We start from the raw sequence: 25,637 nt of genomic DNA, 5'->3' as shown, positions 1-25,637 counted from the left end.
TATAATTTAGGATTCAGTTTAAAAACATAAAACAAAATTAGAATAGCCTGATTCCAATACACGATTTTGACAAAAACTGAGAATGTCTTTACATTTGTGATCTACAAACTGACACAAAAATGCCTCTTTTCTTTGGACTTTTATTAGTGAGAATGTTACACTACTGGTGGCTTCATATTGTACACTTTGCACCTTGTGAGCTCAGGTTCCATTACCACACACAGAAAATCTTTATATTAAAGGAATAAAAAAATAGCCTTATCCTAGCATCGCAAACATTATCTCATGTTAGGGTGAGCTATGCAATCCTCCTGGTTGTATTTCTTCTTCCAATCTGTTCTGCGCCCCAGAGACGTTTACATTCTCAGGATCTCATCTCTTCTAAAGTGCAACAATCCTCCAAATGCTGTCGTCACGGGTCAAGAGCCATTTCCTTTACAGAAAACCTCTTGCTTCACTTTTTTTTACTTCTTGAGCGGACATAGAACTGAACATAAAACTAAAAGTTGTCTTCTTTTGTAAAATACCATCAATAAAGGTTTTAAAGCCTTAATTGTTTCTTGTGTATTCTTGAAAATTTGTAGCTTTGCTGTGAATTTACATTGTTAATAATATTGCTTTGTGAAATCATCCACACTCATCTAAATAATGGGTTAATTAGAACATTTAAGTGACAAATAGGGCGTAAAGGTATATGGAAAGATAAGGCATAATTGGTAGCTTTATTTTGCAAACACAGGGCTGTCACTGTTTGAAGTTATTTTCCACTGATATTTCTACAGAGGCATAGCTAAATCACATATTTATCTTAAAATGTGCAAATATCATGCACTGTAGCACCATAGTAGCAGGATTTAATGGAATTTGTGGCATAAAGTGGCATTTTTGATATCAGGTGCTTATGCAAGATTTCAGACTGACACATTTTCAAATGCTTTTTAGAGTCATTATGATAAATACCCTAAAATACTGGGTAAAGTTCTTCATTCATATATTCATAAATGAGTGTTTTTGTTTCCATAAATGAACTACTTGGTGCTCACTGTGGCTTTATCACAAAAAAAAACTTTTTAATTACATAAAATAAGTCTTCAAACTTCTGTATTGTTAAAATCTTTTGCTCCTTAAACTACATCAGTGTCCTTTACTTACATACCCTTACCTTGTTAATCAAACAGCTTTAATGTGTGCAATGGTTTCTTCTGATGTGATATAACATTAGCAAAACAGGTGAGTAACATGGATATTTATGGAATGGAAAAGCTAGTTGAGCTTTGCTTTGTTGCTGCAGGACTCTCCAGTGACTAGAACATTTTAAACTTGGAAGGAAGAAATCTGGTGATAACAATTTACTGCCTTACAAACTCTTCCGAAAGTAGTTCACAGAACTATCCATCTCTAATCTGTGGAACAATGGTCGATTTTTGTTCTGCTGCTTTTTTATACTTTTTTGCTGTTTTAATTTGTCGCCTATAGCCATTTGAGGAGCCTAGCTTTGATGGATGTTTGATTGAAACAGCCACATGTCTAATGCTTGAACTGCTTTAACTAACATGTTTTGTTGACTAATGTTTTCTATTGGTATTAAACAGATCACAAAAAAGCCTTATGTCCATCCTCTTGTCCACAAGACCTGTGATGGCCTGTAACTGATAAATCTGTGTGAAAACATCAGACTGTCACAGTTTGGCAAGAACACGTGTATTCTTATACCTCTAGTACAATTAAAGAAAAAAAATCATGCTTATATAAATTGTTTGTGATATAAAAATAAAGCTTAGCACCTCTTTATGGCGAGTGTTACTTCACTGGAATAAGAGTAAATAGTGCAAATAATTGTGCTGAAAGCATCTACGTGTTTTGAAAAACAAGCATGTGAAAAATCTTAATTAATGCAAATACCCATTAGTGATTAAACAATTATATTAAATTGAAGCTCTTTGTACTCCCATGTAAACAGGGTTACCAACTCCACTGGAAGGAAGTGGTTACTGAAGTGAGGAGGCCATGTTTAGGAAAGACCAACCATGGAGGAACTGAGGTCCCACAACTTTTTGGCAGCAGCGTCATCAAGAGCTGGAGTTGCAGGCTTTTTGCGAGCACAGTCGCTGTACAGGGGAAAAAATAAAGGGAAAAAAATTAAGACAATGTCAGCAGAATTGTATCCTTCTTTTTACAGTGCAAAAAGACAGAAACAAAAGTTGTGGCTAAAAAGATATTCAACTAAGTTAAAGCAGATTTCCCCAAAAGTTACTGTTATCAAAATCCATGTTCACTTCCACTTGCCTATAGTAGAGGCCGCTCTCGTTTGCCAGACTCTCCTCCACAGCACAGTAGATACTGGTTTGGGCTCCTTCCCAGGGACTTTTAACAATCATCATCAGGACTGAGGCTATCATCCTCTTCCACCAAGACCAGTGAGGGAACAGGTGGCGACCTAACTCAGTGCGAATCAGTCCAGGGTGAAGACTGTACACTGTCACACCGGTGCCTAAAAAGAACCCGTCATATAAAGTGTTAGTCACAACATGAGAAAACAATTAATGTGTTTTCACAATGCTCTGTGAAACAGGGATGCACTGTATGTGTACCTTCCAGTCTTGCAGCCAATTCCTTGGCAAAGAGAATGTTTGCCAGCTTGCTTTGCCGATAGCTTACCAAATTATCGTAGTTTCTATCTAGGTTAATGTCATCGAAATGAATGCGACCTGCAATGTACAAGTTTTTTGGTTCAGTGAATTATAGTATATGCAGAAAATAGCTCAGTAAAATCCCATAGTAATACCATTTCACCTGTAACGTGTGCAACGCTTGCAACAACAACAACACGACTTGGAGCTGATTTCTTCAACAGGTCAAGAAGAGAATTGGTGAGGAGAAAATGTCCCAAATGGTTGACACCAATCTGCATTTCAAAACCATCTTCAGTTTTCCACTTAGGACACATCATAATACCTTGGTGATAAGAAAAACAACAATAAAATTTATGAAACTAAACTACCAGCAAAACCATTTATTGTGCCTTCTAAAGAGTGTGTCTGCTGAAGGAAGAACAAACTCAGAAGTGCCACAGACCTGCATTGTTAATAAGGATGTCCAGGCGCTTCTCGTTCTCTTGGACGTATTTAGATAGCTCCCTGACAGACTTCAGTGAGGCGAGGTCCAGTTTCTTTACCAAAAGGTTATTGTTCCCAGTTTTTTGACGAATTTCATCTGCTGCACTGTAGGCTTTGGGAATGTCTCTGCAGGCCATGATCACTCTGGCGCCTTGGCAAAAAACATAATAAAATTATTTAATAGCAACACTCAGCTATAGGTTTGTGTGCTTGCACTGCCACTATTTTTGCAGAATTATGAGTATTACCTGATATGATAGTTACTAATGAGAAATTATATCAAAGACTTTAATCAGTTGGTTGATTTCAAAACTTCTGTGTATTTTTCAGTAGTTTAAAGGCTCTTCAGTGAGATGCTGAAACAATTGCTAGACTAACCAGAATATACTGTGTGCATGGAGCCTAGAATAATGCAATACTGGCCCTTCTCCACCTGTGGCTCTGCGCCGCTACCCAGCTATCCAGCTGGCTGAACAAGAGTACTGCACTGTTTCCTTACTTACAGGTTGTATACATGAAAAAATAATCCTGGTTGCAAAGAACCCCATGTATATTACTCTTTTTTGAGACTGTGAAGCTGAACTTGAATCAAATAAATTACTTGTTGCTCCTCCTCTACAGAAATTGATGACAGGCTGAAAAGATAAGTCAGCCATTTGATTTAGAATAAGAAGGGCCCCATTTCAAGGTTGCACAATTCAAGGACTAGAGTTAGAGACCACCCTTACATTTGCATCGGATGGTTCCAGAGCAGCTGAGGATCAGCTGCATGGATGGAGGTAGGAGGCACTGCCATTCTTTATTAATCTAATAATGTATGACAATGATGTATGACAAGATAGACATATTTTCAGTTTATGCAGCTTTACTTTTATGTCAGAAAGTTACTCTTATTGTTTCATGGTGTTTTTATCAGTATATGTTTTCTGTCCAAATACCTATCCAATATAGATGTGAATACAGCTAAAAGGTTCACAAAATAGCATTTGAATAATCTCTTATGATGCTTTTTGAGATTAGGTGGAGTCCTAGCTCCTCCTGGACTTGCTGTTATCTTTAGTCTGGGTCCAGCTGAGCTGAAATTATACAAAATCAAGAGGCCAAATAAGTTATTACTGCAGGTAAGATATTAACTAACTCTGTAACCCTGCCAAAAATATTGTGATTTCCATCTATCCTTCTTGTGTAGTAAAAGAAAACAAATAAACCCAAAAACCCTTCCTGCTCTCCACAGAACATCTCACCTCTCTGAGCCATATCCATGGCTGTCACTTTCCCAATCCCAGTGTTTGCTCCTGTAATCAGGACTGTTTTGCCATCCAGCCTGGCCTTGCTCCGACAAACCCCTCCTGCCATCCATCTCCGCAAACCTAGAATCCCTATTCCTATCAGAAGGGGGAAAAGCGTTAACAAAAGACTATAGAATTGCATGTGGTTTGGTATGTTTTAATTAGTGATAAATTGCTACACTCATCCAAGTAGATATTTCACTTCTTTGATAACAACTGTAATAAGGTTACAATGATTGTCTCTGTCATGATAGAATAGAGGGGCATGAACTATTGTGGGTCCAAAGTACAATTTACTTTGACATTAGACCTCCATAGTGTGCATTCTGCACAGATGCCCTTTCTGCTTTAAAACTTTTAGAAATCACCAAATGTTTCAAAACACGTCCTAAAAAACATATGAAAAAGACTTACCTGCAACAGCAGCGACTGTGAGACCCGTACTATGCTTCTCTACGAAGTCCTTCAGAACCTCTGCGTAGTTCTGCATAATTCAAGAACCCGGAAAATTACAACGGATGAAAACTTGAACTTAAAACAATTTTTTAACATTAACTTTAAATTCTCTGGAAGCGAATTATGTCAAACCATAAAAAAGTTGCGGTTTCCCCTTCTTTATCACAGTGCTCTTACTTCGCATTGAACTATCTAGCGTATTACATAATGAGTACTTATAAACGGGAAAAAGGGCGCTGAGAGCGTTTGGATGGGATTTTCAGAATAAGACTCCAAATAATATGGAGTTATTTTTTAGTGCAAAAGTATTGTGCCTTGTAACTGTGAAGTAGCAGAGGAAGACAAAAATACTACTACAATTTATAAACAGAAATATGACCATATTTGTACAACTTAAGCTGTGTTAATCGTGTCTGCATTCAAATTTAAGATGCTTTTTAGATGGACGGATAAATGTTCAATTTGTTTAGTTTTCTCTCCATATTTTTAATATTAAAAATAAAATAACAATTTTTGAAACAACAAAACAAAGCACATTGTCATCATAAGCATGCACCTGACTGCAACCTTATAGGAGACACTCAGAAATGTAAAAGTAAATGTTTTTAGTTTGTGTGATTGGGGCATGTGTAATATTTTCAAAGAATTTGTGCACTGTACCTAGAATAAAGCATGGATATTACAGTATGTAAAAAGAACAATTCTACTATCCTTATATTTCCTGAACTGTGTGAAACTTTAAATAAATAGCTCTGTATCATCTCACTTTGGCTGAAATGTTCCTTGTGGTTGAAGTTCTGAAACCATTGTAAAGCATAATCTGATCAAGAGGTCTATATTCAGATAAAAGAAAAAATAAGATTGTGATCTGATTTGCCCAGAGCAGGTCTTGCTTTGGAGATGTATCAATTTGCATAAAACAAATCCAAACTTTTAGGGGGGGGGGTTCTGTCAGAAAACCTGAAAAACTGTTGGAATTATTGAAGAAAGTGAGGTTAGATTAAAATCACCACATATTTCCACAAACATGTTAGGTTGTTTCTCTCTGGTCTCCAGAAGTTATTGTGAGATGCGGTATACATTTGTATTAATGATTGCATTTGATTCCTAATAATGCTGAAATAACAGAAATTGTTCCCCAAATTGTTTTCTCTACAAAATGCTGCAGTCTGGTTTGTGTTTCTGGACACAACACACTCTGACACACTTTGCTCTACATTTAGCCCATTCAAAGCTGCCCCATATTTGCACTGGACATTTTCGTATGAAATAAGTCAGCGTGTGCAGGACAAACAGAGACTCCTAGGTTGACAAACTATAATGGCAGCAGAATTGGATGTTAAAATATGGACATTTTTTGTTTCTCCAAGCAAGAGATTTTGTGTTTTTAAACATTAAATATCAAGTAAAAATATAATCAAGCTGAAAAATGTCCCCGTTTTTTACGCAACAAACAGCACATATTTAAATTTCACATTTTGTATTTTGAAATAACAATCAATAACTTCTTTTTTGTTGTTGTTGTTGTTGTTTTTTCCACATCTGTTGAAGTGGTTTTTTCCTCCATGTTCCAAGAGAATCTAATTACGGGACCAACATCATCGTGTGACTGCAGAAGGCGCTGTTTCTGCTCTGCTCATCAAAGATGTGAGGGGTGGCAAAGCTGAAGCGAACAGTCCATGGAGCCATAGAGTTTTCGCTACTTTCGCTACTTTTGCTAGTGAGTTGACATTTTTTAATATAAAAAGAAAGTCAAACCAATTGCTATTGCTGTTGCACAATTAGAAAACAGGTAAAATGGCTAACACTTTGTTAATATTTGTAAAATAAGACATAAAAAATTAGGTAGGATCAAGAGTTTCTACTTCTCCTTTTCAAACAAGTAAGTATCAATGTGTTTGAATGTGAATGTTTGAAATAAGCAAAATAAGCTAAACTAAAAGATTGTTGCTTATCACTGGATTCCAAATATATTATCGAATTACAGACAAATGGATGTGTTTGCACCTATATAAGTTTAATGCTTGTTTGAATTTAATAACTTAGAAGAGTTCAATCGGGCCATATTGTGCTTTTATTTTGAAAAGTGAGCCTTGATAAGGCTGTCAAATTTGGGAGTTGTTTTATCGACTAAAGGTTTTAATTTATCTCTCAAAAGATTTATTCTTTATAAAGTTTTGTTAAGAATTACTTAACAAAGTTTATTTTTAAAACAAAACAAACAACAACAAAAATAAGTAAATAAGCAAACCGGTTCCCGGAAGTTCTTCGAGGTGGCGCCACGTCAGAGCTTCTCTGTCACCGTCATTTGCAAACAGCACTTCTTTAGTCTTCTGCGCTTTAATTAAATTTTCGGCATGCTCAGGCTGGGACTAAGCTGCTTTCTGCTGCATGTGGCTTTGGTTTTTGGGACGGAGCTCACGTTTGAACTCCCTGACAACGATAAGCAGTGCTTCTACGAGGAGTTATACAAAGATGTGAAGTTTGACATAGACTTCCAAGTGAGTTACCTCTCGACCTTCTTGTATTTTAAAAAGTAAAAAAAAAAAAGTATTAAAATATTATCTGCATTATTATTGAGTGTTGCAAACATATGTTACGGGCAGGGGCGTTTCTAACATGAACTGGAAAGGGCCATTGAATAAAAAAAGTCTAGACCCCAAATTCTCTCTATATAAACTTTGATTTTCCTTGTTTGGGCATGTACTTTTGAACATTTCCTAAATGTTCTGCGCTTTTACTGGCTTCACAATGCACGCTCTTCACACGCTGTCTTTCCTTGTATTTTACTTCCAAATAACAGACTTTTGGATTATCTTTTACAATGGGAAAAATAGGCCAGACTCATTCCTGAAGAACTGGTGTCATGTGTGTTTTTTGTTTTGTTTCCCTGGTTCACACCTGAATCAAATGAATGGGCCCTCATGGAGTTCCTGCAGAACTTCATGGAATGCTTAGGAGGAGATTCGGCTATTTGAGTCAGCTGTTTTGGAGAAGGGATTCATCGTAATCATACAAGACACCAGCCCTACATGACTCTGGTGCAGCAACGCCCTTGCTTTGTTGCTTAATGGTCACAGCTTTTTGTTGGATTACCGGAGCAGAGAACTATTCTAGTTGATGTACCCAAGCGAACTAGGTCTGGCAGCACTGTAAATATCTTATCATTGATAGGTTTTGTAAACCAATGTTTACATATTTATGTTTCAGGTTATTTCAGGGGGCAACTATGATGTGGACTGCTTTGTCACTGATCCCCAAAACAACGTCCTGTACAATGAAAGGAAAAAGCAGTATGACAGCTTCTCTCACACCACAGCCATGGAGGGAGTCTACAAGGTCTGCTTCAGCAATGAGTTTTCCACTTTCACACATAAAATTGTGTACATGGACTTCCGGCACGGAGAGGAGCAACCTCTCCTAGAGAAAATGAGCAGGAGCACAGCGTTGACTCAGGTAGGTCTGGGGATCTTGGTGCTTGGAAACTAACCTAGAAGACTAATATTTACATTTTTTATAGGACTGAGTCAGAGATCACTGGGGCTAGAAAAAATAAGAGTCAACTTAATGGACTCAAAATAAATAAATATTATTAAATTTACCTTGCACAATTTATACTATATACATTTTTCAAAATATGTTAAACACATGAGGTCTCTATTTGCTCTATTAACAATCTGTTCAGTGGCATGTTAAATGCTATGACTGCTGTTCAAAACACTTTGATCATTTTTGATTTGATGGCTTATGCAGCACCTGGGTTAAAACAGACCGGGTTCAGCAGTGGAACACTTCAGAAGAACTCCACTAGGTGGAGACAAAGTTATTTTGATGTATTTCAATAGTATTTTAAGACTTTCTTCCATTGCTTATATGGTGATATTGTACTGTTAAAGGCGCTTATTATTATTTCAAAACACTCCAACATATTAGTAGAAACTGAGTAGTTTTATACAACTTTGAGTGTTAAATCATTGCAGGTTTCATGAAGATTTGGGCATCACTATTTAACAATTGAAGCACACAAAAGAACACAGTATAAGTTTGTCTTTTGGGCTGCATTTGTAAGTTCTTTATTTGGGGAGGAAAATATCCAATATCAAAATTGGAAATCATTGGGTGTCATTTTTGCTGGCTTTGACTTAAGTTTAGATTTCTCAAATCTTAAGAGAAAGAATTGATATTTTTATTTTCAGTCAGAGACCAGTCTTTATTTTTGATCTTTTCCTGCGTTGCAGGAACATGTATATCTTAAGAGTTTTAGAAATTGCCTTAATATTGCTGTATAGGCAATTTCCTATAGTGAATGTATTTTTTTAAATTCTGATCCTTATTTCCATGTCCTGCTTTCAGTTGGAGTCGTCCTGTGTTGCCATTCATGAGGTCTTGAAGGTGGTGGCTGACTCGCAGACATGGTACAGGCTAAGAGAAGCCCAGGACCGCACAAAGGCAGAACACCTGTTCGAGCGGGTGACATACTGGTCAATCGGAGAAACTGTTCTATTGTTCGTCATCGGTGTTGGTCAAGTGATGCTTCTAAGGAGCTTCTTTAGTGAGAGAAAAGGCTCTGTGGCGACCACCACTTAATAGTCATCTTGATCTTCCATGGGCATGAACATTTTCCAAGTGCCACCTTGCATTTGGTCATTAGCACATAAAGTATTTTTTTTTCCTATTAACTGGATTCAATAGTTTTTTTTCCTGACTGCTCAAATAGAATCCTCAAACTTGAATAACTTTTTGATAACAAGCAAAATGTAAAAGAATTACCACAGTAGTTTTTTAAAGTATAGTTTTTATGTTGTCATTTAATAGAAGTGAAACATGATTATTGTCAAAGTTTCACCCCACAGCTAGATCCTGTTTAAAAATGTGGAAAATGAATCAAAACCAAAGAAAGATTGTGAATGTCAGTTGAGATTGTTTTACTCTGTGATCCTAATTTTGTTGGAGTGCACTGATTGCAGTTTTCTGGCCAATCCCTGATATTTCAAAAGCCTGGCCTGATGATTCAGATTTTCTTTTGTCTGATAAATCACTAAATATAGCAAGTCTCTCAGTTGGCAACAGTAGGGTGACCGTTACCAATCACGCATTGGTAACGGTCACCTGTCAGTCCTTGCTTATGACAGAACAAAACAAGACAGTAGCTGATTTTCAGACTTTTGCAGAGGTTGATAAGATTGGTTTCATAACCAAAATCCAAGAAATTAAGGCCAATTTATCGGTGCACCCTTATCGATTTGTGTTCAGTGTCGTAACAAGCTTTGAGAGATGTCACATTGTCTTTTAGATCTATTGCTCTTTTTTTGTTGTTGTGATGATTATTAATTGTATTTAAATGTTTATCTTGTTTCAACTGCGTGATTTGTATGATTTTGTTTGTCATAAAAAGAACAAAAAGTAACCAAACATGACTTGACTGTTATATTGAGCTGGAAACACAAACTGTTTTGAGATTAAAATCCGGGTGCCAAAGCTGTTTAATAAAATTCTCAGAGGGAGCCTTTAAAAAAAATTTTTTTTGTATGTTTAATTTCATGCTTTTCACTTTTTAACTACGTACTATTTTTATTTCAGGACATATTTGGTCATTTCATGTCTCAAGTCTACAGATAAATACAGATTATGCACATCAGTGTTGATCATTTTAGGAAATGGGTTTCTTTTAAAATGCATTGTTTGAATTCCTGTGAAGTTAAATGAAAAAGCCCATCTGTAGACATTCTGGTAAAATCAGAAGAGGATTTGTAGTTTCATGTGACTAAAATTTTTAATTTCGGAAGCTAACAATTTTAAGACTCTTTGGTAACTTTTTTTGTTTGCACTGGCTGTCAAAACATTTCATCTAAGTTTTTTTAATTGCTAAAATAGATGGACTGAAAGTTTCAGCACCATGATTGGTCATGGGTTTTCATGACCAGCTGAATTTGTCTAAGTAAGGAGAAAATGTAGCAACCTTCTTTAGTCACCTAACCAACAGTTTGCAACGGGTGGGGGAGGGGCATTTCTGTGTTATTCTTTGCTATGCCAATAAGCTTTGATATCTTTGGCATCTAATTAAAAATACTTTAGTCATGCTGTTAATAGGATTATAGAAAGTGATTTTGAAACATTACCTTTATATAGTTTGGGTCTAAGTATGAGTCAGTTTATTTGTCACATGGATGGATGGATGGATGGATATTCAATATCCATATTGACTTCAATGAAAGTGATGTAATTCAGCCTTTTTGTTCATCAAAGATGCAATAAAACAACCATAAGGATTGTTACATCATGGGTTTAATTTTCTTAACATTTTATACAACCGAGTTAACAAAAATGCCAAATGACAGTTCAGCACTGAAGCAATAAACACATGTTTTTGCATAGGGCTGCCCTGTTAGTTAAATTTCTTCTGACGAGTAAAAAAGTATTAAATATATTTTAACAAACAAAGCTACTAACACTACACTGCTCTGCTCTGCTCAACTTTTTGCTGAATGTTATTTGTTCAGTCTTGGGTCGCTTCTCAGGAATAGTTCTCTTTTACTTTTCTGGAATTAAATGAAAAAAATATCAAATAAAAAGTTTCTGAAAAAGAAGCTTAGAAATAATTCAACCTGTCATAAAGGATAACTTTTCTCTTCAAGAAAAAACACAAACACAAAACCTCCGTATCTGCTACTGCTTTAAAATGTCTCAGTATGGTCACATCTGAAAAATCCAATAATTATGTGACTCGTGACATAAAAGTGTTGAGAACCACAATCCCACATAAACGGGCTAAGGTGGAGTTAAGTATGAATTCAAACAACTCCCACATTAGATATTATGGAGCACTGTATGCTTTGACAGTAGTAATTGGAGTCTCATCTTGGTTTTTGCCAAAGCTCTTTTCAGAAATCTTGAATTACCGGTATTTAAGAAAATCTCCTTTGACATATGTTACTAAATTTTGAAAAAAAAAAAAGTATATCAATGCGCTGTTGTAAATACACCATGATCAGCATGTCAGGGGTAAATTAAAAATGATTTAATAGGTTTATTGATATTTTAAATGTTAAAACCAAGGAGCAGTGTCATAAAATTGAAATAATGAAATCCTGAATGCTGAAGTATTTGTTTTTTGTTGTTTTTAGAAGAGGGAAGGGGCTGTTTCAAGAGTGCAATGGTTTTGCTTTAATGCCTCTAAGTTTTAGTTTTAACTAGAGGATTCAAGTATTTACTTGAAGCCCAATAATTTTTTAAGACAGGTCACAGGGAGCAGTACATGTTCATTCCCATGTCACAGGCAGCTGTGTGACTGGAGGACTTGTAAAAACATGGCAGCACAAAAGTGTGAGCAAGTACCGGTAGTAGGAAGATGTGTTTACTCTGCCTGAGGTGTGAAAAACACCCAGTTCATCTGTCCAACAAGCTTATCAGGGGCTCTAAGGACTGGAATATTCTAAATTAAGTTAAAATCTTACTATCCATATTGTCTTGGACTTAAATTTGACATTGGTGCTGTCTTATTGGACATTAGGTATGAGTAAGTTTTGTCAGTCATCATTTTATCACAGTTGGATATCAAGAAACATGTACAACTGTTGAAAATCATGATTCCACAAAAATCATATTTGGACTATTACTCCAAGAAAACAATTCTGCTTAATTCCTCGAGTTATTTGTTCTTTTTTTTTTTTTTTTTTTTGAAGCCTTGCTGTTTTACACCGGGTTGAAATTTACTGTCCACCCCTGGCTGACCGTTCCAGTCCCAGCAATGTTTCACACCAAGGGTGCAAAATGTGTCCCCCAGACCTGCCCCCCCACCCACTGAAATATGTACACACACAAAACAGTCACAACAACACAATGGAGCTGACAGAAATACCCCAACATCACTGAATACATTTTATAAGTGTTTTAATTGACTCGTTTTGTGATTAGTTCAAAGTTGTGAAGCCTTACTGATATGTGAAAACAACATAACATAACATAAACTAGCATATTTGAGGTGTTAACAATAGCTTGGGTTAAATAATGAAGCCTCTAACCAATTTGTCAACTTTAAAGCTTCTGTATAATAAATAAAAATGTAGACAATAGCTACAATAGCAAAAGCAACATATATTGACCCTTTTGGGTCCAAAGAAATTCTTCCAGACATTTAATGAAATCATCCCTGGTTGTTTAGTTTGAAAAGGAAAAAAGTAACATGTACTACTTTGGGTCATTATGGAAATGGTTCTGTTCATATGATATGTTGACATTAGATCTTTTCAAAGTTTGACTTAGTCATAAAGAGTTGACAAGATATTTGATGTGCTTCTTTCAAATAGGTTACTTTGGTACCAACAATACTTGACTCTGTAGGCTAAAGACGTGGTGGCTGCAAAAAATTAAGCTAGTCCATTTCCAGAACATTTCAGTGTAGTAATGGTGCAGTTTTTAACTGAAATAGCAGACCAAAGAAACATTTCTTCATAAAAAAAAATATATAAGAAACTTCACCATCTACAGTGAGAAACAGCTTATAGCAGGGTGTCAAACTCCAGTCCTCAAGGGCCACTGTCCTGCAGGTTTTAGATGTGCCTCTGCTGCACCATGCCTGAAAAGAATAATTAGGTCATTAGCAAGGCTCTGGAGGACTTATCTACACAAGGAGGAGGTAATTAAGCCATTTCATCCCAGTGGTTTGTACCTGTGGCACATCTAAAACCTGCAGGACAGCGGCCCTTGACAACTGGAGTTTGACACCCCTACAAGCTGTTTCTCACTGTAGATGGTGAAGTTTCTTATATATTTTTTTAAAAGTTTCAGGGCAGTGGCCCTCCAGGACTTAAGTTTGACACCTGTGGCTTATAGTGACAGTAGCTCTCAACTTTGTCTCAATAAATTCTTGGCCCATAAAAAAAACTGGCCAAATTCTACGTCATCTTGGAAAAGTTTTCATACTTTTTCAACATTTTTCTGTTTTGTCACTGAATAGTATTCTGGAGTATGTTCCTAAAAGCTGCACATGCCTTGACCTAAGCCATACCATCTGCATGTTTAGAGTCCTTTAGATGTGTAAACCTCCACACCAGTCTCTAGACTATTGCAGCTTCTTCCAGAATTATTCAGAATGTCACTGCATCCATCTTCACACCAACTCTGATCAACTTCCATGTCCCCATTGAAGAAAAGCTTCATCTTAGCATGATGTTGTTGCCACGTTACAACATGTGAATGGTGTTATCAAAACATTTTTAGTTTTCATCCAGATCTTACCTTCCTTCACATGATTTCTGTGTCTCCTTGTGACAAGCTGAAAAGGGAATTTCTCCCAACAAGGGCTTTCTCCTTACCAATCTTTGGAATATTGAAATTTTTTTTATTTTCTTTCTTATTGTGTTTTCATTTGCCGCACCTGTCAGTTTAGTTGGATGGTTATGTCTTGGCAGCTTTGCTGCTGTACCATACTCCTTTCATTTTTGGGTGCTGGTATGACTAAATAATGCTCTGCAAGATGATTAGAACTGTAAATATTGTTTTATAACCTACCCTCACCATAAACCTGTCATATAGTAGAATTTCAATTAGTTTTAATAGTGAGTTGTTAAACGGCATTGTAGAAATTACGGTACAATATTTCTGAGAACAGTTTAATGCAGAATCAGTTTTTCAGTGAATGACACAGCTACACTCAAATCATCAAGAATAATATGTGCACTCCTTCATTTCCAGGAAAGGAAAACGGTTCAAGTTGTGAGAAACACCCACTTTGCATAATAATGTATCTTTTTTAATTGATCGAACACAGAATTTCTATTGATTTCTGCCAGCGCATGCAGCATCTTAGAGGTCAAAGTGGGGTTGACGGTACGAAGGAGACCCAGACAGGTGGCAAGCAGCCCAGCCTGTGAGGCCGCTGTGGGTGGGCGTACACCCAGAGGTGCCAAACTTCCAGCCCGGCTCCCACAGCCTCACCTCAGTCAGGATGCCTAAGAGGGTCGAGCTGCGGGTTCAGCTCTGGTTCACTCTGCCCTCAGTGTGACACGGTGTGCATACAACTCTAAGTCTGTTTTGGTACCTGGTATGGTGGTATGAAAACTCCCACTGTTCATCTTAATTCTTATATTTTGAGACCTCTGGGGCAGCCAAAGAAACTGATATCCAGTCATGTGCATAAATCCAAAGCAGGACTTCAGTTCTCAGAAAATTACCAAAAGAGTTAATCTAGGCAGATTTATTTTAAAAAGGTTAAACATCAAATGAAAGGAATATTTCGAAAATAGAGATTCATTAAAATATTCAATTTGCCTAGAAATTTGCACACCATCTAGAAATATGGGCATTTCTTGTGAAAAAAAACCTTGTCACTTCTTTTATAGACAAACATTTCAGAGCTCTTGTTTTGCTTCGACTGTGCTTTTACAGAACTACTGCAAAGATTTAAAGTTAAAGTTACTACTGGTGTGTCTTCTACTTATAAAAATGCAATCCTACTACGCGCTTATCTCAGTCAAGAAGAGTGGGAAGACGGGGACAGAGTGGGGTTACCAGTCCAGAGCTCCTGCTTCTCACCACTAAAGTGTGAAGTGACGCCTCCAGACTCATCAGTTCTCAGCAGTGTGAAACCTTCACACCTCTACCTTAATTAGATCATTTTAGGCTTCGTTAATCCTCGTCATATTTTATTTACATTTTTAATCATTTATTGCATCCATTTAAAGCCAAGAAGCACAAAACAGGAGGTCAGAAGAGTGAGGTTCACCTTCATTTTTGAGCTCGTATCAGTGTTGCACTGACGATGGTGATGTTGCTGCTGCTACTGCGGTAAAAAATGGTGGGATGCAAATTGTAGAAGATCATCTGATTAAGAAGATGGTGTCAGGTTCAAATTTGGGAGTGAAAACAGGTCAAAGGCAGGGAAATGTTGACCTTCTATCTCCCCAGCATGCTGGCAGATTTAAATTTACAGCTTGTGAGGAATATATGCCTTACGTTACTCATTAAAATAGCATGTTCTCTGTTGTAGCCGCAAGTGATGATTGCAAGAAAAGAATTAAAGCAAATCTGCTCAAAATCTGTTTAGTTTTAATCACCTGAAGGTGAAAAAATCTGCATGTGCATCCTCACTTTAGCTTAAATGTTTTACCTTCTGGATGCTTTTAACAAGTCCAGCATCTGTTTTCTACAGATTCTGCCTCAAACCTTTTGTAAAATGAAAATGTTTATGTAGCTCCATGGTGTGTCCAGTTCATTTGCTCCAGCTCATGCTGAGAACACAAAAACTAACTTCTTTGCATGGAGACATAGCAACATCTGAAGCCAAATGGGATCTTGGTGATGCTACTAACTCAGATCGCCAGTTTTGTTTTGCCAGTTTTGACTTTTTTAAAGAATTGCATGCAAACCCATCTGTTACAATTGAAGTCCAGATTGAAATCAAACTAAAGATTTGTGGCAAAACTTAAAAACATTTCACAGACGTTTTCCATGCAGTGTGACTTGTCATGAGCTGTTTTGCAAAGAAGACGAATCGCAGTTTCTACATGTGTAACACTGGCAGCATCATGCATCAAAAACTTACAGAGCTCCACTGAAAGACAATTGTACAAAATAGATGGTTGAATATGAATAAATACCACAGATTTGTAAAAAAAAACTGAAAACTACGAATCCTTTTTCCCCCCACATCACATTTGTGTTTTGTGCTCTATTAAACACTGAACTAGAAAACATAAAAGCACAAAATCTAAAAAAAAATTAAGAGATATCAAGGCTTTTGCAAGGCAATGTGCTCAGGAAAAATGTTTTTTCTGTGGTTTACTTCTTTACAGCTGACCACAACTGTTCCAAAATGAACAAAGTAGAAGATGATTCACAAACAAGCCGCTGAACATGTGCAGAATGCATCGGGTGTCCTGGTGAGACAAAACCCAGAAAAAGTAAAAATGTTTGTTGTTTTCAGCAGGAGTCAAAATTCACACTTCCACTCCTGGAGCTGGACTTTCCCAGAGCACAGAGAGAGACTGGAGCCGAAAGCGAGGCACTGTGAGAGGGTCCCACTGCTGGAGCGTGTGTTGTGTGTCGGCGTGTGTGTGCGTGTGTGTACTCAGGGGCAGTGGCCTCTGCCTTAGACAGCGTGTAGCCAGAATCTGCAGAGGTGTCACTTCACACCTCTGCGGCCTGGCCTGGACTTATAAACCAGTGGCAGAGAGCCGAGCAGCACTCACAGCTTCCCAGTTCTTCCAGTCAGACCACTGAGTGACTTTAACAACATGGATACCTCCTCTGTTCCTCTGCTCGACTACAACCTGCAGTACCAGTGGTCCTCTGACACGGACCTTTCCAGCATTTCGTCACCAGAGACGCTCTCGCCAGTCCTGTCCATGGATTCCAGCCTCTCCCCCAACTACCAGCAGCCTCCACAGTCCACTCCCAAAGCAGTCAAGTGCCTCAAGTCCTCACCTTGCTCCCTGCCTGGACGAGGCCGGAAGACGGGTCGGAACACCCGGATTCGCAGCAAGCAGAGGGAGAGCGCCAGTGAGAAGGAGAAGCTGAGAATGAGGGATTTGACCAAAGCTCTGCACCACCTCAGATCCTACCTCCCACCTTCAGTCGCACCCGTCGGGCAGACTCTGACGAAGATAGAGACGCTCCGTCTCACCATCCGCTACATCTCCTACCTGTCAGCTCAGCTGGGCCTGAGTGAGGAGGTGCTATTTCAGAGGAGGGAACAAGTGGACACCTCAGCCAGTGACGCGTCCTCTCCTGATCTCATTAGCTACTTTCAAAACTCCTCTGCTGGAGAACACATGCAGAACCAGAACCCATACCAAGGCCTGTGTTACAGCCAGAACAGACCACTGCATTCTGGGCATTGTAGTTTTGGAGTGAATCAGTTGAGAATGCAGTACGCTGAAGGCCCTCAGGGAGACATGAGCGTGGATGCAGGTCTGCAGTCACCTCCAGCATCCCAGCCCTCTTGTCAGGTTTGTAAACATTTACTCATTCACACCACCATTTTGTTTAATGCAACAACATATTTTGTTCATTCTAACACATTCACTCTTTGTCTTTTTTCAAACAGATGTGTGGTAAAGACTTCTGCATCCCACTTGTTCCAAGAGACTACTGGGGCTGACCTCTCAGTGACCACAGACCCAAACCCCTTCAGTGATTTTATTGCATCATTGTGAATCCAGTAACTTATTTTGAGTATATGCTTTTCTACCTTTTATTTATTTTGTCCTATTAAATATGTACCTTGTAAATATATGACTAACAGCTATTTTTTATATTTTATTATGCCTCTATTTATAATAAACTGTTGAAATGCATTGCCATCTTTCTCAATTTGGTATACAGGTTGGACCGAAGAGAGCACTTGGCATCACTAAACTAAGATAAAAACTCCCTCACTCAGGGTTGTCCAAACTTTTGTTACATGGGCCAAAATCATCAGCAATGTCTGAATCCATGTTGAATCTGTTTGCATTATGAAAGATAGCCAGTTTGCAATTTCCTTAGGACTCTGAAAAAGAAATTTACAAAAAAACATTTACATTCAGCACATGAACAGGATTTGGGTTTAATTTTAAACTTGTATTTGGACAAATTTAAAATTAAATGCAGAGATCGGTCCAAATCTAAAGCAGATCTTTACTCTAAAGTCTGTTTTAGAGTAAAAGTCACAGTACTTCATGAGCAGTACTAGCTCATGAAGTCATATTTACTTTTATTCTAAAAAAATGCAAAAAGGTTGGTTATTAAAGATAAATATTTTATGTTGATTCTAACTTTTTTGTTTCTTATAATTTTGTCCTAAGTAAAAATAAAATAATCACGATCTCTGCCAACACTTTTGACAGAGATGTAATTCATTAATGGCCAAATTTGTCCCATTAATGAATTACAGCTGGGAGCCATAGAAAAAACAATAAAGGGGCTACAAATGGCTCCTTGGTTGCACTACGGATACCCGGGCATAAAGTAACACAAAAATATTTCTGGACTACAATAAAATTCAGCATAATTAACAGAAAAACCCTCCATAAGTTAATATGCAGCATTCAATTAAACAAAAAGAAAGACTGGCATGTTAGTTGCTGAGACAGGATCAGGTTGGTTAGATTATCTACTTGTCAGTCTCCAAGCCTTACAACAGATTTTCAATTGTATTTAGGTCTGAACTGTGACTGGGTCATTGTAGAATTATGTTTTGTTGTAATCCAGAGGTCTCAAACTCTAGTACTCCAGTAAAAAAACACTATCCACCTCACTTATCTGTCCATCCGGCTCATGTTCTCTCCATGTTCGACCCAGAAGGTCGTCGGCTGAGTTCCAGTCACAGCACAACTGTCTCTAGTTGGATCTAAGGACCACTGAGGACCTGTGTTCTGAGAAGCAGCTCCTCTCAGTAGAAGCACTGGAGCTGGTTTTCCTTCCAGCGGCCCACAAATCACGCATCCTCAGCATGCAATCATGTTCCTGCTAATAGTATAATTATTTAATTCAGGTGAATCAAAGGCACATTTCAAAGTTCAACTGTGGCTACCTATAAAATTAAAAGGTTCTGCAGGCTTCAACTGGTTTTCTTTCCAAATATCATTTTATTTTGCTCCATCTATCTTCCTATCAACTTTAAGAATCACGACTGAAGAAAAATATCACCATATCATTATGCAGCCTTCATCATGTTTCACTATTTGGACGGTGTTCATTTCAGCTGTGTTCGTATTCTGACACACAAAGTCTTTAGCTCGTATCCTAAAATGTTGATTTTCCTTATGTTTCTCTTACATAATTTGAGTCAAATTGAAAAGACGACTTCTTTGATTTATTTTTCAATCTTGACATTGTCTTGTCAGTCATCTGAGAAGGACAGAATTGTGAAAGTCACAACATATAGATGTCATGTCAATAGTTTGTTCAGCCTAAGATTTAAATCTTTGAAGCTCCTCAAAAGCTACAAGAGGCTGCATGATTACTATTGTGTATGCATGAAAGCAAAAGTGTCTAAAATGCTAATAAATCTCTTTTTATGATTTTATCATTTTTGATTAACTTCATAAATACCTGGTGTCTGTTTAATTTAATGTTTGACTTTATGAATATCTTAGCACTCTTTATGGATTTCAATAACATTATGTAAAAATTAATTCTGTTTGTTTGCTGTTGTTGAATTGTAGAAAATCAAAAATACTTTTAAGCCATGGACTGACTTAAAAATACATACAGTATATAATTCATTATAATAATGAATAATTAAAATTAATTATAAGGTCCAGCATCTAAAAATTATTAATAACAACCTATTGATATTAATATTTGATTTTACAGTCGATAAATTTTAAATATGGAAGCAGGAAGTTTTAATAATGTGGTTTGATATATTTCTGCAATTTTCTGTTATTTAGACAAGGAAGTAGACAAAGAAAGATGTTCCTGAGGTATGCAGCTTGATTTTTGTGAATCCTGTAGCTATTGTTTTGTTTTTTTTTTAGAATAGAATAGAAGTACTTTATTCATCCCAGCAGGGAAATTACTTCGCAGTTACAGCATAGAGACAAGACACAATAACAACTACCACTGAGTAGTAGTTGTAGATAAAATAAAAAAATAAATATAAAATGCTATAAATTGTAAAAAATAATGTTTTGTTTTGTTTTATAGTATGTGTGTATAAAACACATCAGATCAGAAGACCTGCAACACTTTGATGGACATATAAGAAAAGATTGCGAAATACGACTGGCTGATAATTCTTCTGGGGAGGCTTCACATCAAGATGCTTGAATGTTTCTTCCCCAGCTGGCCACTAGATGGCAGCAAAGGTCATAAGTAATGTTTGTAAGATAGTGCTCTAAACTCCTGTTTTAACTCATTATACGTTTAGCGCATGCCACAACAACAACATATTAAAATAAATGTTTCCTTTGTGCTGCTAAACTGTGCTTCCCTTACATGTGTTAAGGAAATTACAGAACTTTCTATATTTTGTCCATGAAAATCACAGAGATTTGAACGAAACAAATAAAAATAAAAAAATTCAGAAGCATGTGTGGATTCTTAAACCTTTTAATTTTCTCCTGTCACACATCAAGCACAAAAATAACAAATTGTGTAGAACTACCACAAAAAGAAAACTGCATCTTTGTGGATAAAGGTGATTACTGAGCTAATTCCAGGCGGATCCTTTGCTATGTTGTCTTTTTTAGACTCAACAAGGGTTCATTCCTAAAGTTTATGATTCTTCCTTATTTCTGAAGGATTTATAGGTCAACATCAAGTGGCTTGCAATTAATTACTCTGGCCAATAACTTAAAAAGTACTTCAAATCTTTTCAGTGCTGTGGTACACTCTACTACATGAGCATATTTCCTATCAAAGATTTTCCTCCCACTCAGTTTTCCAATAATATGCTTACCAATGTCTGCTGGACAGCTGTCAAGCCAGAATTTTTCCTAAGGACTGTGTACGCCATAACATGTACTATCAAATTATTGTTTTTCCTCTTGAACTGTTTGGGATACATATTACATTAAAACCATTAAAATCTTATTTTGTCGTGGGTATATTACTGAAGTATTTGAATTTCTGAAGCAGTTTTTTAGATTTTAATTAGGTTTTTCTCAGAAACACCAAAATGAAAAGAAATAAACATGCAAGCTGTATATTACTCTGTGTGCAGTGATTCTTGCTCTTGCTACCTTTAAAGGATTTTTCTAGAAATACGATCTGCATGATTCAGAAATGCATAATTATGTTAGGGTTTCTATTTAGATTTTAGAAGGCCTCCTTCTAAAGGGAAAGTAATTTGCAGAACAGACTTAATGTTAGTGTTTATCTAGTTTATTTATAGTTGCTTTGTTAATGAGCCATTGCAAACAGCGAGATCCTTGGCTCCATTAAGTCTGGACTCAAATTCTCTCCCCTTTCTCTGACCTCCTGCCTCAATCATTCGCTAAAACCAGAGAGGTCTTTTATATTCATCAAGAGAGAGGATCTGCATATCAGCCCGGGAGAATTAGATCCAGTGTTTGATTTGCCACATACACACGGCTCATTTGACTTGCGAGCAACCCACCCAAAGACTAACATACACACTTACTGTAAGTCTGTCGTCACAGTAAAGCTAATAAACTCTCTGCTCCGAAGTAAACGATGTCAGGGATAATGTAGATTAGGAGAGTTGGAATCCTCCATCTGAGAAGACAAAAAGAAAGATAGCTGTAATTATTCTGAAATTTAAAGCAGGTTTATTGCTGATGTTGTTTTCAGTTTTTGTATTTAAATAGTTTCAGAGCAACATTCTGACTCACATAGAAACAAGATAATGGCCAATGATAACCCATGAATAACAGAGTAAATAATGTATCTACAAAGAATGCCCTTCTGAATTCTTTTACAACCACTGAAACTTTTCACATTTTATTGCACAGCCACAAAAATCTGAAACGTGTGATGTGCAGTTTTGCCATTTTATTTTTATTCTTGAATCAAGGATTGAACAGAGTTCCAGGAGATGCTTCTGATATTGTTTTATAACTTAACCCTGCTTTGAAGTCCTACAAGAGATTACATTTTATATTTAATTCAATTTTAATAAGACAAACTAATCAAGATTCCTGAACGTTACATTTTATATGGTCCTATTTTTCCTTTAAATGTTTATTTACATTTAAATGTCTGTTTTTCTTGCATTAGTGTGGCGGTGTAAAGTGGCGTAGCACCAGTTCACACCTCTTACTAGGAGACAAATGTAACACAGCAGTTTGTGGGAAAGCAACTTGGGACTCAGCTCCACAGTAGAAGTGAAAACAAATCCCATCAAAAGGACATCACTGGACACAAAATGTGTGTCGAGCATTTGTAAAACTCATCTCTAATCTTTTCCCATCTGTACTGCAGCATTTGTTCATTCCAATTCAAATTACTGTTTTTCCTCTTGAACTGTTTGGGATACATATCACATTAAATGTGGCTAAAGTTTTTGAAAGATTTTTGTTTATTTTTTATGTTGCAGAAAATTAAGATTTGAACTGGAGTTTGCAGACTCCTTAAATTTATGATGCTAAAATCACAATGACTGTTTTGTTTCAATACTTTATATATCATTGGGATATTAGAGACAGACTGATTTATTGCAAGGGTAATTTCTGTCGATTTGGATGACCAAGGCACACAAACAATGAAAATCCAAAACTTTGCTTCAACCAAAGTAAAATAAAATTACACCGAAGGGGGATTTTGTTACATAAACCTTATTTTGGGGGTTATTATAGAGTATAGATAACAATGGGACCCAATAGATGACTTGCTGGAAAGGCTGGTTGTTCAAAGCATATTAGAGGTTCAAGGTTCAGTTCAAGAGATAGAGGAAGATTTACCAAGTATGAACTGCAACTGAGGTCGATACTTTCTTTTGGAGACTGGCGTTTCATACTTTGCTGATATTTACCAGCAATTAAATACCTGAGATTAACCAGTGTTTTCATAGTGTTGCATATTGAGGCTTTAAATTGAATATTTGTCTGAAGACTGGTTGCATCTTTTCCATCCAGGTTCTGAGGGCTGAGACCAGCTGCTGGCCAAATAGCTAAAGGTGCTAATCATTCACACCTCCCAGCTGACACGGCACACTTATTCTAAGCCAGTCTAAAAGGAGTAAAATGACAGGAAGGATCAAGACCCAAAGTATTCATTAATAAATATAAAGCAAGATTTTCCTTATCTATGCAAACAGCATTCATATGCGACAGATAATGGGCCTAAGAGCTTAATATTTCATTCAGACAAGCATTTACTCAGCACACAATGATTCAGAGGAACTATAAAAAAAACAATATTTTAACTTTTGTGTTGCAGATCATTCCAGGGCTTCAATGAATCCCTGAGTTTCTAATGATAATCTCCGGCTTAAGGCCAGGCATGTGGCCCCTTCATGATAGTGTTATTTTCAAACACCTGCAGAAGCATGATGCTCACACTAGAAGAGCCACATCACACCTTGTACTGGAGCATGCCAGTTTCCCATGGGACCCCCTGGCCAAGGTGTCATCCCTGCTCCCAGAGCTCCTTAGGACCAGAGGTGGCTCCCAGGAGGTGACGCTTCACACTCCTCACCACATATATTGAGCAGCCTCCTTCTCTCTTCTCAATATCCAGAGCATCCTTCAGCAGAAACCCACTGACAGGCCAGCACCGCAGCATCAACTGACAACAGGAAAACTGATACTTCAGCAGCGACTATGGAAATGTCCTACTGTTCTCTCCAGCTTCAGAAGAACTCCTTGTTCTTTGATTATGATCTTCTTCTAGAAAAGTCTCCAGCTTGTGATCCATCCTCAGATCCTGGTTATGCCAGCGCAGGCAGCAGCTTCTCTCCTACCTCCTCTGTGGACTCGTTTTGCTTTTCCACGGTCTCCCTTCAGGCCTTAGGAAAGGAGCAAGATGTCTTGAACTGTTTCCGCTTCAGCAGCACGTTGGAGCCTCAACCATCTCAACAATCGGACACCGTCCTCAGCTCCAGGCCTTCCTCTTCAGCTATCGTCCCCATGAAGAAGTCCAGGTCCAAGTATCCAAGTAAAAAGCGGCAGACTGCAAGCGAGAGGGAGAAGCTGAGGATGAGGGATCTGACCAAAGCTTTGCATCACCTCAGGACATACCTTCCTCCCTCCATGGCGCCAGCTGGACAGCTAACCAAGATCGAGACGCTGCGCCTCGCTATTCGATACATTTCTTATCTGTCGGAGGAGCTGGGGCTCTGCCAGGAGGTGCTGGAGCAGAGGAGATCCTCAGACTTTGTGGAGCAGGCCCAAACCCTCAGCCAGTTCCTGGATCAACCAACAGCCATGAACACAGAGCAGCTGTCCTCTCTGCACCATTCATATCAGGTACAGTTACAATTTCTTTTTATATAAATAAAGACACCTCTCTATACATCTCTGTAGTACAGTTAAAATATCTTTCTTTGTTGTTTGTTTTCAGGATTTAAGTGCAGGTTACTTCACCAGTGAGGAGTCCTGGAATCACCATGAACAATCAAAAGCTTTGGCATTCACTGGACAGTAGTGAATGCCGGTCCAGTGAATGTCCTAATATATGGACTAAACTTCTCAAGCTTCTAATTTTGAACCAATAATTTTCTGTTGTTTAGTTACTTTTGTACATAGAAATATGTATTTATTAAGTTTCCACAATGTGAAGAAAATAAACATTATTTATCATAAAATCCCTTGTTGATTTAATTACTCCAAGCCCAAATGTTCAGCTACACACAGCATTCACACCCAGTGTTTGGCCTTTGATTCACACAAACATAGCAGCTGTCTGTAGGATGTGTTAAACAGGTAACACTTCCCCTCTAAAGCTTTTCAGGAAAGAGTCCCACTGAGAGAAGTGACAGCTGATCTAGAGCCAATTAACCACCATGTTTCTCATTCTGCTTTTAAAGATTTAGAATAAAGCTTTTATTGTAATACAGTCATAGTATTCACTTGGTAGATATTACACATCACCAAATGTAAACAGAGGTATATAGTTTGTCACAGGACAGAGTTGCACAAACTCAATGCTTTCCTTACACCTCAGCCTAGGTGTTAAATCATGACGTACTTCTGTAGACATGCATTCCTGAGTTGTAGTTATCACAGTTCTCTGCTTTGCACACATAAAACTTCAATGTTTGCTAATTCTTCTTTGCAAAAAAAAAAAAAGTATTACATAGGGATCATTTGACCTTTGACCAGGCCATTCTAACACATTTAGATATTGTGATCCAAACTATCCAAAGTTTAGGATCACTGTTTTATTAAAC

At 37.4% G+C, this 25,637-nt stretch overlaps 4 protein-coding genes across 4 annotated transcripts; 3 read left to right on the top strand and 1 right to left on the bottom strand.

Moving 5' to 3' along the window:
* Positions 1-123: 123 nt before the first annotated feature.
* On the bottom strand, positions 124-5,079 carry LOC116718563 (retinol dehydrogenase 13). Its single transcript, XM_032560626.1, has 7 exons — positions 4,820-5,079; positions 4,361-4,501; positions 3,076-3,267; positions 2,794-2,955; positions 2,592-2,708; positions 2,287-2,491; positions 124-2,108 (listed from the first exon to the last, which is right to left on the bottom strand). Exons 1-7 carry the CDS (start codon positions 4,893-4,895, stop codon positions 2,012-2,014), a joined length of 990 nt encoding a protein of 329 aa, XP_032416517.1. The 5' UTR covers positions 4,896-5,079; the 3' UTR covers positions 124-2,011.
* Positions 5,080-7,131: 2,052 nt separating this feature from the next.
* Positions 7,132-10,370, top strand: tmed3 (transmembrane p24 trafficking protein 3). Its single transcript, XM_032560628.1, has 3 exons — positions 7,132-7,362; positions 8,072-8,317; positions 9,215-10,370. The coding sequence occupies exons 1-3, from the start codon at positions 7,219-7,221 to the stop codon at positions 9,446-9,448; spliced, it is 624 nt and encodes a 207-aa protein (XP_032416519.1). The 5' UTR covers positions 7,132-7,218; the 3' UTR covers positions 9,449-10,370.
* A 6,724-nt stretch (positions 10,371-17,094) lies between these two features.
* Positions 17,095-17,960, top strand: LOC116718670 (mesoderm posterior protein 1-like). Its single transcript, XM_032560861.1, has 2 exons — positions 17,095-17,808; positions 17,907-17,960. Exons 1-2 carry the CDS (start codon positions 17,095-17,097, stop codon positions 17,958-17,960), a joined length of 768 nt encoding a protein of 255 aa, XP_032416752.1.
* A 5,188-nt stretch (positions 17,961-23,148) lies between these two features.
* Positions 23,149-25,536, top strand: mespaa (mesoderm posterior aa). The gene has a single exon (XM_032561570.1). The coding sequence runs from the start codon at positions 24,070-24,072 to the stop codon at positions 24,739-24,741; it is 672 nt and encodes a 223-aa protein (XP_032417461.1). The 5' UTR covers positions 23,149-24,069; the 3' UTR covers positions 24,742-25,536.
* Positions 25,537-25,637: the final 101 nt, after the last annotated feature.

Source organism: Xiphophorus hellerii, chromosome 4 (assembly GCF_003331165.1).
Source record: "Xiphophorus hellerii strain 12219 chromosome 4, Xiphophorus_hellerii-4.1, whole genome shotgun sequence".
Lineage (NCBI taxonomy): Eukaryota > Metazoa > Chordata > Actinopteri > Cyprinodontiformes > Poeciliidae > Xiphophorus > Xiphophorus hellerii.
This window is presented reverse-complemented; position numbering and strand designations above follow the sequence as displayed.

Excerpts from the sequence above, each read along its gene's own strand:
- LOC116718670 (XM_032560861.1), top strand. The coding sequence starts at position 17,095 with ATGGATACCTCCTCTGTTCCTCTGCTCGACTACAACCTGCAGTACCAG. Across the intron at positions 17,809-17,906 it reads CATCCCAGCCCTCTTGTCAG|ATGTGTGGTAAAGACTTCTG; the intron begins GTTTGTAAACAT and ends TTTTTCAAACAG.
- LOC116718563 (XM_032560626.1), bottom strand. The coding sequence starts at position 4,895 with ATGCAGAACTACGCAGAGGTTCTGAAGGACTTCGTAGAGAAGCATAGT. Across the intron at positions 4,502-4,819 it reads CACAGTCGCTGCTGTTGCAG|GAATAGGGATTCTAGGTTTG; the intron begins GTAAGTCTTTTT and ends CCCTTCTGATAG. Across the intron at positions 3,268-4,360 it reads CATGGATATGGCTCAGAGAG|GCGCCAGAGTGATCATGGCC; the intron begins GTGAGATGTTCT and ends TTTTTTGCCAAG.
- tmed3 (XM_032560628.1), top strand. The coding sequence starts at position 7,219 with ATGCTCAGGCTGGGACTAAGCTGCTTTCTGCTGCATGTGGCTTTGGTT. Across the intron at positions 7,363-8,071 it reads AGTTTGACATAGACTTCCAA|GTTATTTCAGGGGGCAACTA; the intron begins GTGAGTTACCTC and ends TTTATGTTTCAG. Across the intron at positions 8,318-9,214 it reads GGAGCACAGCGTTGACTCAG|TTGGAGTCGTCCTGTGTTGC; the intron begins GTAGGTCTGGGG and ends TCCTGCTTTCAG.
- mespaa (XM_032561570.1), top strand. The coding sequence starts at position 24,070 with ATGGAAATGTCCTACTGTTCTCTCCAGCTTCAGAAGAACTCCTTGTTC.